This window comes from Syngnathus floridae, chromosome 6, assembly GCF_059516105.1.
Source record: "Syngnathus floridae isolate MCC-2025c chromosome 6, RoL_Sflo_1.0, whole genome shotgun sequence".
Taxonomy (NCBI): domain Eukaryota; kingdom Metazoa; phylum Chordata; class Actinopteri; order Syngnathiformes; family Syngnathidae; genus Syngnathus; species Syngnathus floridae.
In genome coordinates, this window is record NC_142418.1 from 4173182 (window position 1) to 4198096 (window position 24915).

Sequence of the window (24915 nt, forward strand, 5' to 3'; positions counted from 1 at the left end):
AGAAAATTAACAGGAAAAAGAAATCACGAATGTTGTTTTCAACACAATCGATTACATGTCCATTGCTTTGGGCATAGAGCTTGAAAGTTGTAAGTGAGATATTTCCTACTTCTCAGGACTCTGGAATGGTGCATCAGTACATTTATACATACAAGCTGGGAAAGTCAAAGCTACCAGGGGTCAATTGAGTCAATACCATTATTGCAACAATATTTTCAGTCACAACTTTTGTTTTCAACAGAATTGCACGACTTACCTCTTCCATTCTGTATGATTCAAACACATACAAATAGTTGCCTGGTCGGCCAACCAGCCTGATAAGACAATGAAAGGATTAGATTATTATGTTTAATAGTAATGCATTCTTTTATCATTTGGTTTTTTTTTAACATTCAGTCTTTAGTGCTACTAAGTGAAATAAACATGAAAAACATGAAATGAAATAAACCAAAATTGCAGTGAGACAACTAACCTTCCTCTGAAGAAAGCAATGTAGATTATTGGTGTGAAAGCATTGACAAACTTCAGAATGAAAGTCTTGAATATGAGTCTCTCCTCAAAATTCTTTTCAGTTTTTGGAACCTCTATAATAGAAAACACATTTTGGTTTGCAAGGTTTACACTTCCTTCACTAAATTTGTGTCAATTGTGACTTCCAGTTTACCTAAATGAGTGAAAAGGCACACAGTATGATGTGTGTAGGTTATTAAGGTGCCTAAAATGTATCACACAGCAACGTGCTCTGTTGTAAAGTTTCACATGCTCTAATACAGTATATAACTGTGCTTAAATCCAATGCAATGGACTTGACTAAATGCATTATACTGCAATTAAAGATGGTAGATCATGATAGCTAACAAAAAAGACAATTTTATCAACTCCCTCAACTGAAAACAAAGGGCAAGATTTATCTGTCCGTTAATAGCCAGCCAACTGTGAGTTTGCCATTTGTGTCTGTTTTCTCAAAACTCGTACGCATTTATTATCTAATTCGTATTTATGTAATTATGTATTTCTGAATTTGGTAGACATGCTAAGCCTCACCGGGCATCCCTGCGCTTCCCGGCAAACTTGTTTACAAAAAGTAAACCAGATTTCAGACTCAATAAAAACAGGCTTAACTTGTGGTGCAGATGCTGCAACACAATTTTAGTGTATTTGACTGAGGCGCAGGCAAACAATTTGGCGCTCCACAGACGTACGTGGTGGATGTTGTCTATTTCGTAAATATGACACCAGTGAGGTACAATCACTCTGAATCATTGTAGAATCAATTTCTTCAATGAATTACAATCTTTATCACAATAGGGTTATGTTATGAGTTATTTACTGTGTTGATTACTAAGGAAAATAAACCTGCAAGTACAGTAATCCCTCGTTTATCGCGGATATTTGGTTCCAAGACCACCCGCGATAGGTGAGAATCCGCGATGTAGTGTAGCCCTCTAATTTTTAACATACATATAATTTTGTGTATCAGTAAATGTATATTAAATCATATAAGTACATATGTTATCATTAGAACATTAAATAATAGTTTCAAACATGTAAATACTATATTACAGTGTAGTATAAATGACATACAGAAAATAATGTATAAATTATTAAAAAAAAATTACTATAAAACACCAGCTCAGTGGGCTAGTGGTAGAGTGTCCGCCCTGAGACTGGAAGGTTGTGGGTTCAAACCCTGGCCGGGTCATACCAAAGACTATAAAAATGGGACCCATTGCCTCCCTGCTTGGCACTCAGCATTAAGGGTTGGAATTGGGGGGTTAGATCACCAAATGATTCCCGGGCGCGGCACCGCTGCTGCCCAGTGCTCCCTTCGGAGATGGGTTAAATGCAGAGACAAATTTCACCGCACCCAGTTGTGTGTGTGACAATCATTGGGACTTTAACTTTAACTTTAACTTTAAATAGTATAAATATGATATGTGTGTGTGTGTGTGTGTGTGTGTGCGTGTGTGTGTGTGTGTGTGTGTGTGTGTGTGTGTGTGTGTGTGTGTGTGTGTGTGTGTGTGCGTGCGTGCGTGCGTGCATGTGTGTAACATGTAGATGTAGCTAAAGTATACATACTGTAAATATGTGTTTAGAACTCTTTTATTATTATAACAATTCAAACAAGGTACAATAACAATAGTGTAAATATGTTTTTAGAGCTCTTATTATTATAAGAACTTTTTTATAACAAGGTACAAGTGTACGTACTGCAATTGTGTGGGCACTCCCTGCCTTCTGCTGGTGTGCGGGCAACTTGTGTGCCATAATTCCTCAATGTAGAATTTTTATTTTGAATTTTTAAAAAAATCCGCGATGTACTGAAGCCGCGATAAGTGAACCGTGATTTAGCGGGGGATTACTGTATTCGTAACACCTTCACCAACAGAACTCTCCGTCTGTTTACGTTCGTATTTTCAAGTGCAAGCCACACATCCCAACACTCCATTTATCAGTCCCGGGAAGCGACTACATAAGGTTTAATCACTTCAGACGCAAAAAAACATTACACCCAATTCTACCTGTACAAAGTCTAGACCAGGGGTCACCAACCTTTCTTCAACCGAGAGCTACTTCCTGGGTACGGATTAAGGCAAAGGGCTACCAGTTTGACACACACTTCTGAAATAGCCAATTTGCTCAATTTGGCTTTCACAGTGAGTTATTATTGTCATTTCCAGTTCACATGTAATCACCGCAATCACTGTCACCTGCAACCTGTTAATTGTTGCGCATTTACGCCTTGTGTCACTCTCTTCCAGATCATCTGTTTACTCTAAGTTCACGTCTGTTTATGCTCCTGTCGTCTTGCCCCATTGCTGTCCGGTATGCTACCCGTCCGCTGCCTGTGTTGGTCCCTGTTACCCTGTTCTCCACTAGCCCTTCCCCTTCAATAAACATTGGTCCAAGCAGCATTTGGTTGCCCTGCTTCGTTCCGTGACACTGCCCATATTGGCCATATAAAAAAACTGCTACTGATGTAAATAATTGCTGATAAAGCAATTAATATTTAATAACTGCAATCAGTTACAAAATGGGACCTATTTTTGGTAGACAGACTCCTGTACTTAGGCAGAACCTGCTTTAGGGGAAGTCAAGTTTAGCGTTTTTGTGAATTTGGTAGACCACACAATGGCCTCTTATGCCCCCTTACGCCCAATTCTCCATGTGAAAAGGCTAAGAAATTACCAAAACTGAGAAAACTCCACCCATGCACACAGACTGCGCTTTGCACTAGATTGGTTCTGTACACAAAAATAGGTCTCAATGAGTCAACACATTCTTTAAATGGTTCATATATTTAATTACACTTACCTAAAACAGTAAGCCATCGTGCCATAGCTCCATACACCTCATCTAGTATAAGGATGACCACAAGGTTGATAATGGCTGCTGTTGTTTTGACTGTAAGTTGTACATGGTTCCGTGTCACTGGATTGGAGCTCATATGAAGAGCAGCTTTTGTGGAGATCCGGTATATGATCACACCAAAAACAATGGCAAACGTAACACCCATCTAACAACACAAAAATGCACAGTTACACAGATACAATGTACATCATATTATACTATATGTACAAGACTATCACAACCAATAACAAAGATACACGTAGTAACTCCTTACCATCAACAACATTGTGACAACATTTGTCATGTAGGCAGGAAGGCGATCTCGACATGTCAGTTTTTCCATCTGAGGAAATATAAGGGGTTTTGAAAATGCTGATTTTAATAAGTGCACTATCATTAAAGGTGGTCAGTGGTCAGCGAAGGACATAATGGCCACGAAGTAAAATGTATTCAAGAATGTTCCGAAAAAACAAACTAAATAAACGGACAAAAATGTTACCCCAAAAATTTTTTTTCAAACTAAAATTATGAAAAGAATGAACACTGTCAGTTGTAGTTCTTTGTTTTCAAATGTTTGTAAAGGCTTTTGACTGTTCTACTTTAAATAATGTATGCGCTGCATGTTCTTAATAGGAGAGGAAAGGCACTATTTGTATAGCACAAGGTAACTTTGTATAGCACAAGGTAACTCAGTGCTCTTTATATCCTTAAAAGATAGAACTGTGTGTTTTTCAACAAGTGTTTCTTTGTATAACTGCCATGCATTCTACTATGGAACACTGTTGGCTGGTAACCAATTCAGGGTGTATGCCACCTACCGTCCTAAAACAGCTGGGATAGGTTTCAGCATTCTTGCAAACCCCGTGAGGATAAGCGGTTCAGAAAACGGATGGATGGATGGATGGATGGATGGATGGATGGATGGATGGATGGATGGATGGATGGATGGATGGATGGATGGATGGATGGATGGATGGATGTAAGGACGGACAAACAGATGGATGGATTCTGGGTAGTTCCAAGATCATCAAATTGCTTACGATTAAACTGTTCGTTTGTTTGGCCATTCATCTGCTGAACCGCTTATCCTCGCGAGCGCCACAGAGGTGCTGAAGCCTATCCCAGGTGTTTTAAGACGGTAGGCGCGGTGTACGCTCCTAGCTTACAACCGCACACACGTCATCCTTCAGGACGCTTCTTCACGCACATGCGCATTTTACATACAGACGTCACAAATACATACACAGCCATCAAGTCTCACACAACCTGTCACAACCATACCTTAAAAAATGTTTAAAATGACGTATTTTAACTCGGATTGCATTCTACATTGTAGCCTAAGGTAATATGAAATCCAAGTCAGTTATTGCAATGTCATACAAAATATTATTTCAGTGGCATCCTAAAAATAAGAAGACATTCATACTGGGGTAAGCTGCTTTCATTTTTTTGCCATGTCCGACCACGTGAGAGAGGCTAAGGCAGAGGTTTCACAACAAATTTAAAATCAGGTTGCTAATGTAAAGCTCAATACGTAGCTGGCTAATTTACGATTCACATCCACTTCATACATCCACTTCTGGGTTAACATTTAAATTCAGTCTGAACATACTAAATTTGCAGATTACACATGTGAGATCAAGAACAGAAACACTTGTCTTTGGCAGACTTCCATATTGGTGTGCCAAAACTGTCTGTCAGACCAACTGAGAGGTTAGTTGGCATTTGACCCGGATAGGGGACGATTACAGATGCCTAAAAAAACCTCAGTTCATTCTCAGTCAAACGCACTGTTCCAACCTTGAGACAGAATGCCCACCTCTGACTAAATGGGGGGTAACACTAATATCAACTTATTGCTTATTTTTCAACGTTATAAGTGACACCATGAAACATACACTGGGTGACAATTACATAAACAAAAACATTTTTTTAAAATTAAGTGTCAAAATAAATGTAGATTCAAAATCACTGTCAAAGTCAAAGTCAAAGTCAGCTTTATTGTCAATTTCTCCACATGCTAAAGACACACAAAGAAACCGAAATTTTGTTCCCCCCCTATCCCACGGTGACAAGACATGGCTCACAACAGACAAACAAGTATAACAAAAGCGTGCTGAATAAATAATGAATAAATAACACAACAAATAAATAAATAAATAAATAAATAATAGGAGCAAAAAAAAAAAAAGGAGCAAGTGCGCGTACAGCAGACATTCCCGAAAATAGCGCAACAGTGCCGCACGCTACGCAGAAGGGGGTCGCGAGTTCAGGGCCCTAACAGCCATTGAATGGAGAAAGGCATACAGATACTGTTAACAGGGTCTAAGACTAATGAAAAACCACCAAAGCATGTATTACCTTGTACTGTGTTTTGTGATCTCTACTTAAAGACTTCTTCATGACTTGGAATTCATACTCAGCTCTGGGATGGTCCTGTGGTAGTGATGGACAGAAAAATAACTGCTGGGTGTGAAAAGGGATTGGGGTAAAGTAAATGAGAATGCATAAAAAGATGGATAGAAACCCTGCGGAAAAAGACAGTCATATTTAACTGATAAGAGAGACACTTAAGTAATTTAATCATTGTTAACCTTCATAACCATCACTCAAGATGAGGTATTGTAATTTTGGTTTAATCTCAATAAAAAATGAACAGTTTGGTAATGCTGCAGAACTCATTCAAGAAATTGAATGTGTAACTCATGTAGAATACCTTTTGTATTATGTATGTATTATAAATAACCTTACCTCAGACGATAAGGACTGAGAAGGAATTCATTCACCACACTTACACGTGAATAAATTCCAACACTGCTAATCAGCCCTTGCAAAACCAAGGTACATAAGTACTGCCAAAAAGCATGCTCTCATTGCTCCAGCTATAAATTATTTTGTTGTTTGGTTTTCAATTGTTTTTATTAATATATTTATTATAATATTTAGCGAGAAGGAGAAAATAATACGGATGTAGAAAAGAGACAGAATAATAATGTTAGGGAGAAAAAAGTGAAATACTTTATCCAAACCTTGAGCGCTTCCTGTGAAAAATAAACCAAAAGAGACAGAGGGGGGTGAAGGGCAAAGATCTATTGTTAGTAAAAGCAATCAGAATCCTTACGGTGATATGATATGATAATTAATACATGCAATAATAAAACAATAATGTACATTATTATAAATTGGTATTATAATAGTTAGGAAGGTGCAGGTTCGATTCCACCTCTGGCCCTCCCTTTGTGCAGTTTGCATGTTCTCCCCGTGTCCACTTGGGTTTTCTCCGGGCACTCCGGTTTCCTCCCACATCCCAAATAACATGCTTGGTAGGCCGATTGAGCACTCCAAATTGTCCCAAGGTGTGAGTGCGAGTGCGAATGGTTGTTCGTCTCTGTGTGCCCTGCGTTTGGTTGGCAACCGGTTCAGGGTGTCCCCCACCTACTGCCCGATGACTGCTGGGATAGGAATCCCGCGACCCCCGTGTGGACAAGCGGTATGGAAAATGAATGGATGGATGGTAATATAAACAAAGCTCATTCACACATTGATTACAAAACAGAGGCAACTGGGAGGTTCAGTCTCTTGCTTGAGGAGTTGAAGGCTGTGAAGGTATAGAATGGCCGAATCCTTTAAGTTAAGAAATATCCACTCTAACATCTGGGCCAAATACAGTACTGTATTAATGCAAATGATGTCAATTGAGTAACAGCTATCTTGTTGAGGGAAGACTTTATTTGTACAAATGCAATTTCAATGTAGTTGGGACATTGTGTAAAACGTTTATACAAACAAAAAATGCAAACCTCCGTCAACCTACTCTATATTAAATTCAGTACACTGCAAACACAAGATATTTATTGTTGACTTGATAGTGTGTGTGTGTGTGTGCGTGTGCGTGTGCGTGTGCGTGTGCGTGTGTGTGTGTGTGTGTGTGTGTGTGTGTGTGTGTGTGTGTGTGTGTGTGTGTGTGTGTGTGTGTGTGTGTGTGTGTGTGTGTGTGTGTGCGTGTGCGTGTGCGTGTGCGTGTGCGTGCGTGCGTGCGTGCGTGCGTGCGTGCGTGGACATCATTGTATTTTCTAAATTTCAATGGAAAGAAACCAAAAATTATGATTTTTTTGTCCCAGTCGTCCGTGTATATCATACCCCTGTTGACCCAGTCCCCCTGGAATTTTATTCAAAGCCAACGGTCTTGAACGTGTTTTAAATTTGACAGTGATTTTAAATTGGACCATCAAATCAGTGTTGTTGTTAAATCCAGCTTCTTCTATCTTAGGCATCTGGCTAAGATAAAGCCCTTACTTTCTCAGCAGCACTTAGAAACAGTAATCCATTCCTCCATTACATCTCAGCTAGACTACTGTATGCACTTTACTCTGGAGTCAGACAGTCCTCCCTTAAGCGTCTGCAGTTAGTACTGTATGTTTTTAATAATCACTCACTCATAACTGGAGCTCCTAAGTGGGAGCACATAACCCAAATTTTGGCTTCCTTCCACTGGCTCCCTATACATTTTAGAGTTTGAGATACTTATATTTGTTTTCAAATTGTTAAATGGCCTCACCGCATCCTACCTCTCTGAGCTCCTCCACCCCTACTGCCTACTGCCTAGTGGCTCGAACCTTTAACCCTTTCCTTCTGGAATGACCTCCCTTTGAATGTTTTTCAAAACTTGTTTGAATTTTTTATTTATTCAAATTTATTTTTATTCTTTGACTTTTTACTGACTTACTGTTCTAACACTGTATTTATTATATATTATGTATGTATTTATTTATTCATTTGTGTTTCAATTTACTATTTTTATCGGCTTTGTGGCTGTCCAATTGCTATATTTGAAGCTCTTTGTTACAGATGCAGCTGTTGTAAAATGCGCTGAATTGCATCGTGTTAGGGTTGATAGATGAGTTTGATCCTATGCTTATGTTGGAATGTAACCTGTAATAAATAACCTAGCTTGTTCTGTCTTCAGAGGTCAGGGGCTTCAACCCCATCCTGTCCACTCTCATCTCCGCTCTCACCCCCACCCTGTTTCTCTCAATAAAAATGCTCTTGCAAGAGGCCGGAGTCAGACCTCATTCGATAATCGCTGTATGCACACCGACGAATGACTCTCCACTTGCAGGTGTTTAAAAGGGCGTACTGTCTCCCGTGTGGTTCTTGCAAAAATAAGTTAGAGTGAGCACCACTCTAACACACTGTATTGTATTAACTTGTTTTATTATAGCAGTATGTTGACAACTTGCCAGCTGACCCTCAACCGCAAAAGAGGCAGCAATTTACTCTATCTGGAAGAATCGACCCATACACACCAGATATACATATGGAGGATTACAACTATTTTGTAAGCGGATGGATACACAGTGTAAACTTCAAAATCTCAGAAGAAGATAAACACTGGCGAAGAAAGCTCAGAGCCGCCTGTACTTCCTGCGGAAACTCAGGGGAGTAAGTGCTCCTCTGGTCATCATTACCTCATTCTACCGTGGCACCATTGAGAGCGTCCTCTCCAGTTTTATCGCTGTGTGGGGTGGTAGCTGCACTGACTACAACATGAAGGCCCTGCAGCGCATAGTGACCACAGCTGGTAAGATTATTGGTGCTTCACTCCCCTCTCTGAAGGACATTTACACCTCCCATCTCATCCGTAAGGCGACCACGATTGTGTGTGATGTGAGTCAACCCGCTCCCTCTTTGTTTGATCTTCTGCTCTCTGGGAAGAGGTACAGGAGCCTGCACTCCCGCACCACCAGACTCACCAACAGCTTCATACTCCAGGCTGTTACGATCCTGAACTCTCTCCCCCCTCCTGCGTAACGTCCTGTACTTTTGCGCTATATTCTGACTGCTGTCTGCACACTTGCTCGATTTTTGCTCCTCTTATTTATTATGTTATTTGTTTATTTATTATTTATTCATCGCTCTTATGTATTCATTGTTTGTGCCTGCTTGTTTTTGCTTTTGTGTTGTTTACTTGTATGTATATTGTGTACTGTGTCTTGTCACCGTGGGATGGTGGGAAACGTAATTTCGATCTCTTTGTATGTCTTGGCATGTGAAGAAATTGACAATAAAGCAGACTTTGACTTTGACTTTGAAGAAGCTGTTCTAGGTATTTGTAGTTATTGCATAGATGAGTAGCCAGGTGTTGCTACCGGTAGTAGTGTGTAACAAAATGATGTGCTTTTGGCAATTCTCTGTGATTTCCCACCCATAGACTGGCAAATTACCATCATACCACAGTTTGTCAGGGTCCGGGAGCTTTCTTTTTTGTCCTCAGGGGGCATCCGTGAGCAGGGTGGCTGAGGACCCACAGGTGTGGCTGATCAGGCTCATAATGGGGAGGCTCTTAAGGAGCGTGGTGTCAGCAACGCGTCGTCTGAGTGTTAGACGATGTTGGTCACCTCTACAGTTGTTGAAACCACCATCCCTACCCTGCTCGCCTACGCCATGACTCCTGGCTCTCCGGTCAGCCCGTTTGCCCTCCGCCGCGTACCATCGAACAATCTGACAGAGCGAGTTTGTCTTTCAGCTCCTGGACCCCACTCGCAGATCTCCACTAAGATCCACTCTTCTCTGGCGACACTTAACGCCCTCCCCCATCAAGGAACCAGCTCGACCACTCTTGTTTCGGAACCCGGCTCAATTGCCGACCGTATCTCAATAAATCCTTAACAATCACTTTGGTCTCTCTGACTTCGTTCTGCATGTGGGTCAAAACAATTGCCCGCACCATGTCAGAACACTCAGGCCAACCAGACCCATCAGAGGCACTCAGAAGGACCCTCACAGACCAACAACACCAGCTTCAATCCCACGAGTCCACTCTTCAAGTCCTCCTGGAGCAGCAGCAGAACACAAACCACCAGCTGGAAGCACTGGTGGATCTTCTTCGAGACGCCCAGGTCAGAGAACCCTCCTCTCCACCAGCTGGCGCCGCCAACCCATCAGTCATGCAGCAGACTCTGCGTTCTGGCGAGGTCCGTTCCCCCAACCCGGAGAAGTTCTCCGGAGAGGTTGGTAGTTGTGGCGGTTTTCTTCTCCAGTGCTCCTTAGTGTTTAATCGCTCTCTCCAGTCTTTTCCCTATGACGAGGCGAAGAGCTCATTTATTTTGGGACTCCTCACGGGGAAGGTGCTTAATTAGGCTGAGGCCCGTTTTTCTGACTGCAGGCATTCAGGTGCTCTTTTGAGGAATTTTTGAAGGAATTTAAACAGACTTTTACAATCGAGACTGACCAGACCGGAGTATCTCGCCGTTTATGGGCACTTAAACAGAGTAATAGGCCCGTCGCGTATTTTTTTATTGAGTTTCGCACCCTAGCAGCCGCTTCCGGATGGGACCCTGTAGCCTTAAAGATAGCCTTTTTCAAGCCTTAGATGTGTCCTTAAAGGACGAACTGGCAATCCTGGATGAATCGGAGACATTTGATGACCTAATAGCCTTGGCTATTCCGTTAGACAATTGAATTAGGGAAAGGAGAAGCTCCCGATGGGAGAGATCGGATGGAAGATCACAGCCGTTTTTTGGCTAAATCCAGTCCGCCTAGGCAGTTGCCTAGCGAGTCCCCCCCCAGAGCACGAGGCTATGCAGATTGGTTGGAATCGACTTTCTCCGGAGGAACTGCAGCGGCGTAGAGGTTCTAGACAATGCTTGTACTGCAGCTCCCCGGATCATTTCGTCTCCTGCTGTCCGATTCAGCCAATCGACCAAGAATTCATCTCCCAAGCCCAGATCGGGACGGTACCACTCTCCACTCCCCTCTCTGTCTCCGCCCTGGATGGGAGGGGACTATCCAGAATCACCCAACGCACCAGACCCGTGGAACGGATAATCTCTGGCAACTATCGAGAATTTATTTCCTTCTGTCTTTCTCATAAGACAGTCAGCCCTTGTCCTTGGTTTCCCCTGGCTCCAGAAACATAACCCCCAGATTAACTGGTCAGAGAGTCATATCGAGTCTTGGTCCACGAAGTGTTTAGCCTCTTGTCTCCAGTCTGCCGTGCCTTCTCGCCCGCCCCCAGCGACACCCGATGAAGCGGTTTCCATCGATCTCTCACCAATTCCCAGAGAATACCATGAACAAAGACAGGTTTTCAGCAAGAGCAAGGTGCTGTCTCTACCACCTTATCGCCCCTACGACTGTGCCATAGAACTTCCCGGAGCTCTGCTACCATCCAGCAGGCTCTACAACATCTCACGCTTGGAAAGACAAGCTATGGAGACCTACATAAACGGATCACTGGCCGCTAGCATCATTCGCCATTCCTCCTCACGTCTGGGGGCAGGATTCTTTTTCGTGGGCAAGAAGGATAGGACTCTCTGCCCTTGCATCGACTACCGAGGCCTCAACCTGATCATCGTCAAGAACCGGTATCCCCTCTCCCTCATCTCATCAGCATTTGAACTAGTCCAGGATGCCACCATATTCACCAAGCTTGATCTCCAGAAGGCATATCATCTGGTCAGGATACGCCAAGGAGATGAATGAAAGACCGCTTTCAAGACCCCGGTTGGCCACTTTGAATATCTCGTCATGCCTTTTGGACTCTGTAACGCCCCCGTTGTTTTCCAAGCACTGGTAAACAATGTCCTCCGGGATTTCCTCAACATATCCGTTTTCGTCTATCTGGATGACATCCTCATTTATTCACGGAACCTCTCCGAACACCGCCGTCATTTCCGTTTGGTACTGCAGCGTCTGCTGGAGAGCTGGCTATTTGTCAAAGCTGAGAAGTGCGAATTTCACAGACCATCTGTCATCATTTTGGGGTTTATTCTCGAGGGTGGACAGGTTCGGCCGGACCCTGACAAGGAAATCAGTAAAAATATAAATAAAACAGGAACAGAGTTACAGTGCAGTATAAGTTAAGGTAAAATCAGCAATAGGCCACAGCAAACAAAGAAGTCTTCAGTTCTGTCTTAAATACATTGAGAGTTACAGCAGACCTGCATGTCTCTGGGAGTTTGTTCCAAATATTTGGAGCATAGAAGCTGAACGCTGCTTCTCCCTGTTTGGTTCTGACTCTGGGAACAGAGAGCAGACCTATGCCAGACGATCTGAGAGTTCTGGATGGTTCGTATGGGATCAGCAGGTCAGAAATATACTTAGGCCCTAGACCTTATAAACCAATAAAAGTATGTTTTAATTAATTCTTTGGCAGACAGGAAGCCAGTGTAAGGACCTCAGAACTGGAGTGATGTGATCTATTTTTGTTTTGTTTTAGTGAGAACTCGAGCGACAGCTTTCTGAATCAGCTGCAGCTGTCTGATAGACTTTTTAGAAAAGCCTGTAAAAGCGCTACAATAGTTACAATAGTCAAGTTTACTAAAAACAAAAGCATGGACAAGCTTTTCCAAGTCTTGCTGAGACATAAGGCCTTTAATCCTTGATATGTTCTTCAGATGGTAGTAGGCTGACTTTGTAATAGTTTTAATGTGACTGTTAAAATTAAAGTCTGAGTCCATAACTACACCAAGATTTCTAGCTTGGTTTGTGGGCTTTAACATCACCGAGTGAAGTTGAGTGGTGACTTTTAATCGTTCATCTTTGGCTCCAAAAACAATTACTTCAGTTTTTTCTTTGTTTATTAGGAGAAAGTTCTGGCACATCCAGTCATTGAGTTGATCAATGCATTTAATCAGTGTTAGTATGGGATTATAATCTCCTGGTGATATGGTGATATAAATTTGTGTGTTATCCGCATAATTATGGTGACATATTTTGTTTTCTTCCATAATCTTACCTAGTGGGAGCATGTAAATATTAAATAGTAAAGGCCCCAGGATTGAACTTTAGGGGACCCCACAGGTTATGTTTGTATGTTCAGATGTGTGTGTGTGTGTGTGTGCATCGCACACAGGGCGTGTGTGAATCGTCAGTGCAGTAATACTGGGGTAGTAGTGCATGTAGCTAGTCCATGTTGCATTTTGCTTTCTGCTTGTCACCCTCTGCTTTCATCTACCGCCACCGGCTAGCCCTTTGACAGGGGTGAAAAGAGGAGCAGACTGCGTAAATCTCCTCCTGCCGGTATATAGCCTCTCCACCGTCAAGACTCCTGCAGTGCCTCCCCGCGGCCACACACAGATACTGGGCACCTTGCGGTCCCAGGCTAAACTGCAGGAGATCTCGGAGCAGTAGTGGGCCCCAGAGAGAAGGCGTGCAGGCCCACCGGTGTGTGGACACGCCCTGGCGCCTCTCAACCACTGCCCCAGCTATGGGCAAATAGCATGGGCAGATGGGGCTCATAGCCATGCAAGGCAACCCATCTAGGAGAAGGCCACTCCAATGTAAAACCGAAAACCCCAATGCCCAATGGGTGCACTCACATGTGCTATGGCTACGGGAGTCAACCCCTAACGAAAAAAATGTGGAGAAAACCGGCATTAGGCAGTCACCAATAGACGGTGTTTCTGGCAGTCTTCTGCAACTCTCCTCTACAGAAGGTCGTCGTGCACTGCATGCCACTGGAATATGTAGGGAGGAGCCAAGGTAATGAGGGTAGAGACTGCGCGCCACTTCCCTCACTATAATCTACTCGCAGGCTCGCTCCAGTTACCCCACCCTCCACATTTTGCTCTGAGTATCGACTGGTGATCACAAACACCTTGTTCCAGCTGAGGAACAAGTTCAAGACCTCCTGGCAACATCCTCGCTCCAAACACTGGCATCTCCTGGATTACATCATTGTCCACCAAGATGACAGGAAGGGGGTGTGAGTCACCAGAGCCATGCGTGGAGCTGACTGCTGGACAGATCACCGTCTAATCAGAGCCAAACTCACCCTGGAACTCCGTCCTCCTCTCAGGAAAACACCACCCTGCAGGTGGTTCAACTGTGACGCACTGAAGTCCACGCACTCAGTCAACCTGCTCATGGAACAGATTGCTCTACAACTGTCTAAAATCCCTGAAACACCAACTGATGTCAACATTAGTGCTACCTGGACCACCCTCCGCACTGCCATTCACCAGGTGGCAGTAGAATCCATAGGGTACACCAGACGGAGACACCAAGACTGGTTCGACAACAGTGCACCTGGTATTTACAACCTACTTCAGGCAAAACACAAGGCCCTTGCAGCTCACCTTTCCAACCCCCAATCCAGCTTGCTGAAAGCCAGCTACAACAACATCCGGGCTGAAACCCAGCGCACCCTCAGAGCCATGGAGAACGATTGGTGGGTCAAGAAAGCCAGCGAGATACAGCATCACGCGGATACTAACAACTCCCATGCTTTCTATGATGCCATCCAGTCTATCTATGGCCCACAGAGAAAGAACACAGCCCCGGTCAGATCAGCAGATGGTACCATCCTGTACAAGGACAAACAACAGATCCTTGAACACCTCATACCCAACCCGCATGGATACACTTGCCGACCTCCCCTGCCTGCCACCCGTCATTGATCTAGACTGCCCCCCCCCGTTTCGCCGAGGTACGGAAAGCCATCGCCAGCCTGAAAAACAACAAGCGCCCGGGCCTTGATGGAATCCCAGCAGAAATTCGGAAGCTTGGCGGATACCTCCTCACCCGCAGACTACACCAGCTGATCACCACCATCTGGTCATCTGAAGTCATCATTGGAAGGATGCCAACATCATAACAATCTTTAAGCGCAAAGGTGACAAAGCAGACTGTGGGAACAGCAGAGGCATTTCCCTCTTATCAGCGGCCGGGAAGGTGCTAGCACGGATCATGCTACTCCGCCTAGCATCCCATGTCAGTGAAAACATCCTGCCTGAATCCCAGTGCGGCTTCAGACGTGAGCGAGGCACTGTTGACATGATTTTTGTTGCTAGACAGGTACAGGAGAAATGCAGAGAACATGGCAAAGACCTGTACCTAGCTTTCATTGATCTGTACAAGGCCTTTGACACAGTCAACCGGGAACTGTTTTGGGAAGTGCTGGGGAAGCTTGAGGTTCCACCCAAGTTCAGAAACCTCCTGCGTCAGTTCCACGACGGGATGCAAGCCTGTGTGAGTGTTGGTGGCCAACAATCCACATTCTTCAGTGTGGATGTGGGGGTCAAGCAAGGGTGTGTTCTAGCACCAACCATTTTCAACATTTTCCTCTCTACCATCACCCTCCTCTCTCATAAACTCCTTGACCCCTCCGATGGGGTACAGATACATTACAGATTGGATGGCAACCTATTCAATATTCGGCGCCTTCAAGCCTTCACCAAAACCACCACCCAACACATCCTGGAGCTACAGTATGCTCTCCTCGCTCACTCACCACAGTCCCTACAGCGTGCGCTAAATGTGGTCGCCTCCTTGTACGGCGCCATTGGTCTTCAAATTAATATCAAGAAAACACAGATAGTTGTGCAAGAGTCCACCCCCCAAACCTGTGCGCCCACCTTCACCCTCAATGGTCATCCCCTTGCCATCGTCCCACACTTCACCTACCTAGGCAGTATTCTGTCCCCCTCCTGCAACATCAACGACAACATTCAGGTCCACATCGGCCTGGCCTCCGCTGCCTTTGGCAGGCTCAGCTCCAGGGTCTTCCAGAATAGGAGTCTCACTATCTCCACCAAAGCAGCTGTGTATAAGGCAGTATGTCTGTCTACTCTGCTATATGGCTCGGAAACCTGGACCCCCTACCAGAGGCACATTCGTACCCTAGAGCCCTTCCACATCCGCTGCCTGCAAAGGATCCTGGGTGTGTCTTGGGAAGGCAGGGTGCCCTATGTTGAGATCTTCGACCGGACCCGCACACTCAGCATTGCCCTGATCCTTGCACAGAAACATCTACGTTGGGTAGGTCATGTGATCCGTATGCCTACCCACAGCCTCCCTAGGCAGACCCTCTATGGCCAGCTTTTGGGTGGTCAGAGATCTGCAGGGGGCCAAAAAAGCGCTACAAGAATCACCTCAAAACCCTCCTGAAGAAGTGTGACATTACACCTACAGCACTCGAGTCCCTGGCTGCTGTTCGCCACACCTGGAGTTCCACCTGCCACCAGGGTATTACTCACTTTCAGGAGCAGGCCACAGAGAGGAGGATACAACACCGTGCACAGAGGCATCACCGTGCTGCAGGGCCAACACCCTCCAGTACCATATACCCCTGACCCTCATGTGGCAAGACCTGCGGATCACGCATCGGCCTGCACAGCCACATGGCTATGCGCGGCCGCAAAACACCCCAATAACTGTCCATACTTTTAATCTGGAGCAACGTCATCATCGAAATCGATGGACTTCTCGAGAGAGATAGTTACCTATACCAACCTGTCTGACAGATTTCACTACATCACCATTGACCAACACAAATCCCATACCAACCCTGTTGCACACGGAGTCCCTCAGGGATCAGCTCTGGGCCCCATTCTTTTCACACTGTACATGCCTCCCATTGGACACATCATCCGCCGCCATGGTTTCAAATTCCACTGTTACGCTGACGACACACAAGTCTACATCTCCACCAAAACCATCTCCCCTGCCATTCTCTCCACCCTCACTCACTGCCTCACAGACATTAAAGACTGGATGACTCAAAACTTTCTCAAACTAAACAGTAACAAAACGGAAATCATCATCTTCGGTCCTAAATCCAGCCTCCCCACCTACCACAAATTCACATTCTGCAGTTTGAGAGAGTGTAGTTGCTCCTGACTAGAGGGGAGGGAGTGACAGTGATTTCTGTCACTCCCTCCCCTTTAGTCAGAAATCTTGGAATTTATATGGATCCCACACTCTCCTTCAAATCGCATATCAACCACGTCACCAAAACATCCTTCTTCCATCTCCGAAACACTGCACCCCTACGTCCCTATCTTTCCACCCCTGCGGCAGAGACATTAATTCATGCATTTATCACCTCCAGACTGTATTACTGCAATAGCATCCTGTATGGTCTCCCCTCAACTGTGTTTCACAAACTGCAATATGTTCAAAACTCTGCTGCCCGACTGCTCACCCGCTCACCCAGCAGACAGCACATCACCCCTGTCCTACGTCATCTTCATTGGCTCTCCATAACACAGCGCATACATTTCAAGATCCTTGTCATCTTATTTTCAAAATCCTTGTCACCACATATAAGGCCCTAAACAACCTTGCCCCCCCCCCTACCTGTCTGATCTCCTGCACCGCTATACCCCCACCTGCCGACTCCGCTCTGCTGACGCCAACTTGCTCACCCCCATTACCTTGAGCAAATACCGGACCATTGGAGATAGAGCCTTTGCCATTGCTGCCCCCACTCTCTGGAACTCTCTCCTCCTGACCATCCATAATGCTGACTCCCTGCACTCCTTCAAACACCATCTCAAGACCCACCTCTTCAACTCTGCATATAACCCCTAACTCTTGGTGTGTGTGTGTGTGTGTGTGTGCGTGTGTGTGTGTGTGTGTGTGCGTGCGTGTGCGTGTGTGCGTGTTTGAGCAATTAAGCGTGAATTTTCTATGTAACGTGGCTTTGAGTGTTTAGAAAAGCGCTATATAAAACTGATCTATTATTATTATTATTATTATTATTATTATTATTGTTACTATTATTACTATTATTACTATTATTATTATAGGTTCTACTACAGGTTCTACTGCAGGTTTGATCGGTCCTCCCGCACAACGGGACCTCCTGCAGCACAATCTACATACTCACTTCCCCCCACAACTGCTCTGTCCACACTTCCATCACCGTGGTCACCGACTCTCTCTCTTGCAGAGGCCGCGCCCGCACTCCAGATCCGCGAGGAGGAAGTGCGCCAGATGTTCCGGAGACAAAAGATCAGGAAGGCACCGGGCCCAGACGGCGTGTCACCTTCCTGCTTGAAAGTCTGCACTGAGCAGCTGGCGCCCACCTTTGCACGGATCTTCAACCGTTCCCTGGAGCTGTGTGAGGTGCCTTCGTGCTTCAAGAGCTCCACCATCGTTCCAGTGGCCAAGAAGCCTGCCATCACAGGTCTGAATGACTATAGACCTGTTGCACTGACATCTGTTGTCATGAAATCTTTCGAGAGGTTAGTGCTGAACCACCTGAAGGATGTCACGGGCCCCCTGCTGGACCCCCTCCAGTTTGCCTTCCGGGAAAACAGGTCGGTGGATGATGCGGTCAACATGGGACTGCACTACATCCTGCAACACCTGGACACCCCAGGAAAGTACGCCAGGATCCTGTTTGTGGACTTCAGCTTGGCGTGCAACACCATCGCTCCTGACATCCTCTAACAGAAGCTCATCCAGCTCGCGGTGCCTGCCTCCACCTGTCAGTGGATCACCAGCTTCCTGACCAACAGGAGACAGCGTGTGAGGCTGGGTAGCATCACATCTGACACCCTGACCACCAATACTGGAGCCCCTCAGGGGTGCGTCCTCTCCCCACTGCTCTTCTCCCTCTACACCAACGATTTCTCCGCAAGTGACTCTTCTGTGAAGCTCCTGAAGTATGCAGACGACACCACTCTCATCGGACTGATCCAGAACGGTGATGAGACTGCGTACAGACAGGAGGTGGAGCGGCTGGTCCACTGGTGCAGCCAAAACCACCTGGACCTGAATCCGCTCAAGACTGTGGAGATGACAGTGGACTTCAGGCGAGGCCCTTCACCACTTTCACCCCTCACTATCCGCAGTAATACTATTCTCTCATCAGACACCTTCAAGTTCCTGGGAACCACAATCTCCCGGGACCTGAAATGGACCGGCCACATAGACTCTGTCCGGAAGAAGGCCCAGCAGAGGCTGTACTTCCTGAGACAGCTCAAGAAGTTCAACCTGCCGCGGGAGCGGCTGAAGACCTTCTACACTGCCATCATCCAGTCTGTCCTCTGCACCTCCATCATTGTCTGGTTTGGATCGGCCTCCAAACAAGACAAGCACAGACTGCAACGGACAATAAGGACTGCAGAAAAGATAATTGGAATCAACCTCCCATCTATCCAAGACTTGTACCTGTCCAGGACCAGGAAACGTGCAAGTAACATCTCTGCAGACCCCCTCACCCAGGTTGCAGTCTGTTCGAACTACTCCCCTCCGGACGGCGTTATAGAGCTCTGTACACTAAAACCAGCAGACACAGAGACAGCTTCTTCACCCAGGCTGTCGCTCTGATGAACTCACACCACTCTTAGAGTCTCAGAGTCATTACTGTGCAATAACATCCCGCTTTCCACACCTTTTTTGTCTACACTGTTTGTACTATGTGTCCTCTCTGCATCCATTGCAGCCTGGTCATCCTGGTTTGGATCGGCCTCCAAACAAGACAAGCACAGACTGCAATGGACAATAAGGACTGCAGAAAAGATAATTGGAATCAACCTCCCATCTATCCAAGACTTGTACCTGTCCAGGACCAGGAAACGTGCAAGTAACATCTCAACAGACCCTTCGCACCCAGGTTGCAGCCTGTTTGAACTACTCCCCTCCGGACGCCGTTATAGAGCTCTGTACACTAAAACCAGCAGACACAGAGACAGCTTCTTCCCCCAGGCTGTCGCTCTGATGAACTCACACCACTCCTAGAGTCTCAGAGTCATTGCTGTGCAATAACATCCTGCTCTCCACGCCTTTTTTGAATTGTCTGTATTATCTGTACTATGTGTCCACTCTGCATCCATTGCAGCCTGGTCATCCTAGAAGAGGGATCCTCATATCTGTGGTCTCTTCTCAAGGTTTCTCATTTCCCCTAGTTGGAGTTTTGAGTTTTTCCTTGCCCTCCTGGGAGTTTAAGATCAGGGAATGTTTGAGAATATTTGTCAATTTTCGCACATGTCCCGAGTGTTGTTAGTCACCTAAATGTTGAACAGAGGCTGTGATGTACCAAAGTCAAATTCCTTGTTTGGCATGCTCAAACATGGCGAATAAAAATTCTTCAATCTTGAATATTGTTATTATATTATATCCATCCATCCATCCATCCATTTTCTGAACCGCTTAGTCCCCGCTTAGAGGTTGATGCATACAACACAGAAACAGGGGAAATCCTTTCACAACACTCAGACACCGACGACAAGCTTCACCCCTGTGCATTCTTTTCCCGACGGCTAGAGGAACTACGACATAGGGGACCGTGAACTCGTGGCCATTAAGTTAGTGCTCGAGGAGTGGCGCCATTGGCTGGAGGGCACCGAACATCCCGTGTTGATTTGGACCGATCACAAGAACCTATCCTACCTACAGTCCGCTAAGCGTCTGAATGCCCGACAATCTCGCTGGTCCTTGTTTTTCTCCTGGTTCAATTTGTCCATCTTCTATCGCCCCGGCTCTCAGAACACAAAACCAGACGAGTCAGAAGAAGCACCAGCTCCCATTCTTCCCCCCAGTTGCGTCATAGGCGCTCTTTCCTGGGATATCGAGAAAGTAGTTGCTCAGGCTCAGCTTCAGGAACCCGATCCGGGTATGGGTCCCCCAGGGAAGACCTATGTCCCTTCTTCAGTCCGCTCGCACCTCATTCACTGGTTTCACTCTACCAGGTTTTCAGCCCATCCTGGGACCAGTCGCACCATTGCGCTAGTCGCCAGACGCTTCTGGTGGACATCCATCGACAAGGATGTCAGGGAATATGTTCTCGCCTGTCCCATCTGCGCACAAAACAAAACAACCCACAGACCTCCGATGGACTTCTACAGCCTCTTGCCATACCCAAACGTCCCTAGTCCCATATCGCGCTGGATTTCATGACAGGCTTACCCGTATCACAAGGAATGACCACCATCCCCACTATCATCGACCGTTTCTCAAAATCATGTCATCTAGTCCCTCTCAGAAAACTCCCGTCTGCGTTCCAGACTGCCCAACTCCTAGTCAAGCACATTTTCTGTCTCCATGGCATCCCACAGGAGATCCTTTCCAATCGAGGCCCTCAATTCATTTCCCAAGTTTGGAAGCAGTTCTGTTCAGCTCTTGGTGCAAAGGTCTCTCTAACATCCAGCTACCATCCCCAGTCAAATGGGCAGACAGAACGCATGAACCAAGAACTTGAAGCCGCACTCCGATGTCTGACCTCCGATAACCCGTCCAAGTGGAACAAGTTCCTGCCATGGGTGGAATATGCACACAACTCACTTGACTCCGCTGCCACAGGCTTATCCCCGTTTGAGGGGTCACTCGGCTATCGACCTCCACTATTCCCAGCCGACGAGAAGGAGATTTCGGTTCACCACCACATGCGCTGCTGTAAGCAGATATGGTCCAACACCATCAAGGCCCTCTAACGCACTGTCGAACAGAACCGCAAATATGCCGACCGAAAACGTACACCCGCTCCGCAATATTCCCCTGGTCATCCTTTGAACATTAACATTTCGCTTTTGTTATGTAGTTGATTGAATAAAGGCAGAAATAGATTAGTAAATTATGGTTTTCTGTTTTTACTTATGTTTTTTATATTGTCCCAACTTCATTGAAAGTAAGGTTTGTACTTGAAAAAGGGTTGTTCCATATCTTGTTTAAACAGTGGAAGAGAAGGAAACAAGTACAAGATGAAAAATGCAAAGTTTCATCTGTGCATTTTCACAAGGCTGCTATATATAGTTGTTTTCATTCATTATTTCATCTTCATTCATCCTATTCAAGATGACTAGGTGATGGATGGAGTACACTCTGAACTGGTCGGCAGTTAATCGTAGGACATGGTTAAAACAACAGTTCAAAATCACATTCACACTCAATGAAGAGTTCTCAATTGATAATAATCACATACATGTATTGGGAATGTGGGAGGACACCCACTCAGCATGGGGAGAGAACATTGCAAATGCCAGACAGGAAGGTTCAAGGGAAGACTGGAGCCCAGACCCTCTCGATGGTCCTCATGAGGAAAAGAGCTTCAGAAAATGGATGGATGGAAGGATACTATTTTTCATCCATTCATAAATTTTTCAAACCGCTTGTCCTCACTCGAGTCGCGGGCGTGCTGGAGCCTATCTCACCTGACGTCGAGCAGCAGGTGGGGGACACCCTGAACTGGCTGCCAGCCAATCATAGACTACTGTTCATCTTGTAACAATTAGAAGACAATATATTTGCTTTGCCCAGTTGTATGTGTGAATGACTTTGTACTGACTTTGGAAAACCTAAGCGATCATGGCTTAATAGGATTGGCCATACAAATAACCTAACATTTAAGCCTTACCTCCTCGTCTTCAAATCCAGTCAGGTCCCATTCATAATTAAGTCTCATTTGCCTCCTCTTCCAATGCTCCATGAACATGGCAGCTTATGTTTAAAGACAAAATAGAGGACAATCGTCAAAGATCGTCAAAAAAGGAATTCGGAAGATGTATTTTTATTTGCGGGGTATTTCTTTTTGTCATGGGAAAGGCACCTGTCGTGACATGTTTAAATCTCATAAATTCCAGTGCGTTGTGGTTGATTAAATACAGTCAAACCTTGGTTTTTGAACGTCCCGGTTCTCGAACAAATGAGAATTCTAACGAAAAATTCAAGATTTTTTTTGCTTCGGAGGTCGAACCTCGCGAGATGAGCCGAAAGGACCCGAGAAAACCCGACCACGCGGCCCGGATGCCGACTGACTCCGTTCGTTATTGTATTTTTGTTACTTTGAGGATTGTATTAACCCCTAATCATGCCTTCAAAGAAAGCAAGTGGGAGCAGTAAAGCCATCCTAAAACACAAAGACGCTCCTAAAGCAATGTGACATATACAGTACACATGCATACATCTAAATACACACATGTATATATTTACAACACCTAGTTCATACGTATACATACCGTAGTTTTCGGACTAAAAGTCGCTCCGGAATACAAATCACATCAACCATAAAATGCACAATATGGAGGAAAAAAAACATATATAAGTCGCACCGCAGTATAAGTCGCATTTTGGGGGAAATTTATTCGACAAAATCCAACACCAAAAACAGACATGAACCAGCAACAACAGGCTAACGATATGGTATGCTAACGAGACATAAACACAAACGAGAAGCTGAGAACTGGCCTGATGTAACATTAACACTTATTTAAATAACTATAACATAAATAACAACTTTATCAAACCATCTGTGTCACTCCAAATCATTAAAGGCATCGATCGAGTTCGTCCTCCTTTATGTAAACAAGTCTGACGTCTGCGGCGCGTTGCAGTTAAATTTTTTCTACAGGCCCATATAACAATATATAAACTATGGATGAAATAACAATATCTTTAAATACAACGGAATCTTCGTCTTGTGTCACTTAAAACACACACACACACACACACACACACACACACGCACACACACACACATACACACAGCTGTTGACGCCGAAAAGACGTCAGACTAGATATATCAAATAAATGTAATATAAAGAACAATTTTAACAAACCATCCGTGACACTCTAAATCATTAAATCCATCGGAATATTTATCCTCTGTGTAAAAAAAAAAAAAAAAAAAAAGGTAAATACACAACTGTTGATGTCGGACTACGTGGGCTGCTGACATCAGACTAGATATATCAAATAAATGTACAATAATTTTCGGACTATAAGTCGCGTTTTTTTTTTCATAGTTTGGATGGGGGGCGACTTATAATAAGAAGCGACTTATGTTTTTTTTCAAAAATTTTCTAAAAAAAAAAAGTGAAACCGCGTTAAACGTACGGCGATGTAAAGGGATTACTGTAATTTGAATTTCAAGTGATGTCAGCAGCGTGACGCGGCGTGGCGCGGCTGTTGTTTACAAAAAGGACAAAGATTGATCACGGGATGACGAAGCTGACGAATGGCCCCACGTATACTACCGGCATCATTAGCGGCTTTGTTTCTAAGTGACACGGAGGACGAAGAGTTTGAAGGATTTAAGGATTTGGAGTGACACAGAAGGTTTGAAAAACGATTATGGCTTTTACGCACGCCCGGTCCTACTCTACGGAGCTTTCTTTCACCTCCGTGGATTGAAGTCGGGGGCCGGCGCTCGGCCAGGTGGCTGTCCAGGGACGGTGGATGGAGCTCAGACATGGCTTTTACGCACGCCCGGTCCTACTCTATGGAGGTGTCTTTCACCTCCGTGGACGGAAGTTGTGGGCCGGCGCTCGGCCGGGTGGCTGTCCGGGGACGGTGGATGTGGCTCGGACGTGGCTTTTACGCACGCCCGGTCCTATTCTATGGAGCTCTCTTCCACCTCCGTGGCTGGAAGTCCACGCCGCCACACGCCTGGAAGTTTGTTTTGTTAAATAAAGAGCCGTGTACCAAACCCACGTCTTTCCTTGTACTTTCTTAACGCTCTGATATAGTTATATACTAGATCTGTGGAATAACGACGAGGCTGACGTCAGGGCGCACGCGCGGCGTTGTTGACAAAGGACGAGGAATTTGTTCGTTGGTTTTAATGATTTAGAGTGTACAGATGGTTTGATAATATTATTGCTTATGTAATAGTTATTTGATATCTAATTTACACATCATTATATGGGCCTGTGGAATATTTTAAAGTGCAAGCGCCGTGAGCGGCGCGCACCCATTGTTGACAAAAGGACGATCGATGGATTTAATGAATTGGAGTGACACAGATGGTTTTATAAACGTGTTATTAATGGAATATTTTTTTTAATAACTCTGAATGTTACGTCAGGCCCGTTCTCAGCTCTTCGTTTGTGTTTATGT

At 45.1% G+C, this 24915-nt stretch overlaps 1 protein-coding gene across 6 annotated transcripts in view; it reads right to left on the reverse strand.

The window, feature by feature from the left end:
• The window catches only part of ano1b (anoctamin 1, calcium activated chloride channel b), an 89511-nt gene that overhangs the window by 16802 nt on the left and 47794 nt on the right, over positions 1-24915 (reverse strand). For 5 of the 6 annotated variants that reach the window (XM_088379323.1, XM_088379322.1, XM_088379326.1 and 2 more), the window contains 7 exons: positions 22436-22518; positions 6381-6392; positions 5713-5787; positions 3626-3694; positions 3316-3517; positions 473-584; positions 257-314 (listed from right to left, as the gene is read on the reverse strand). In XM_088379323.1, coding sequence (XP_088235449.1) covers positions 257-314; positions 473-584; positions 3316-3517; positions 3626-3694; positions 5713-5787; positions 6381-6392; positions 22436-22518 — 611 coding nt within the window. The remainder of the gene's footprint in view (positions 1-256; positions 315-472; positions 585-3315; positions 3518-3625; positions 3695-5712; positions 5788-6380; positions 6393-22435; positions 22519-24915) is intronic. The other variant, XM_088379324.1, reaches the window with a different exon arrangement.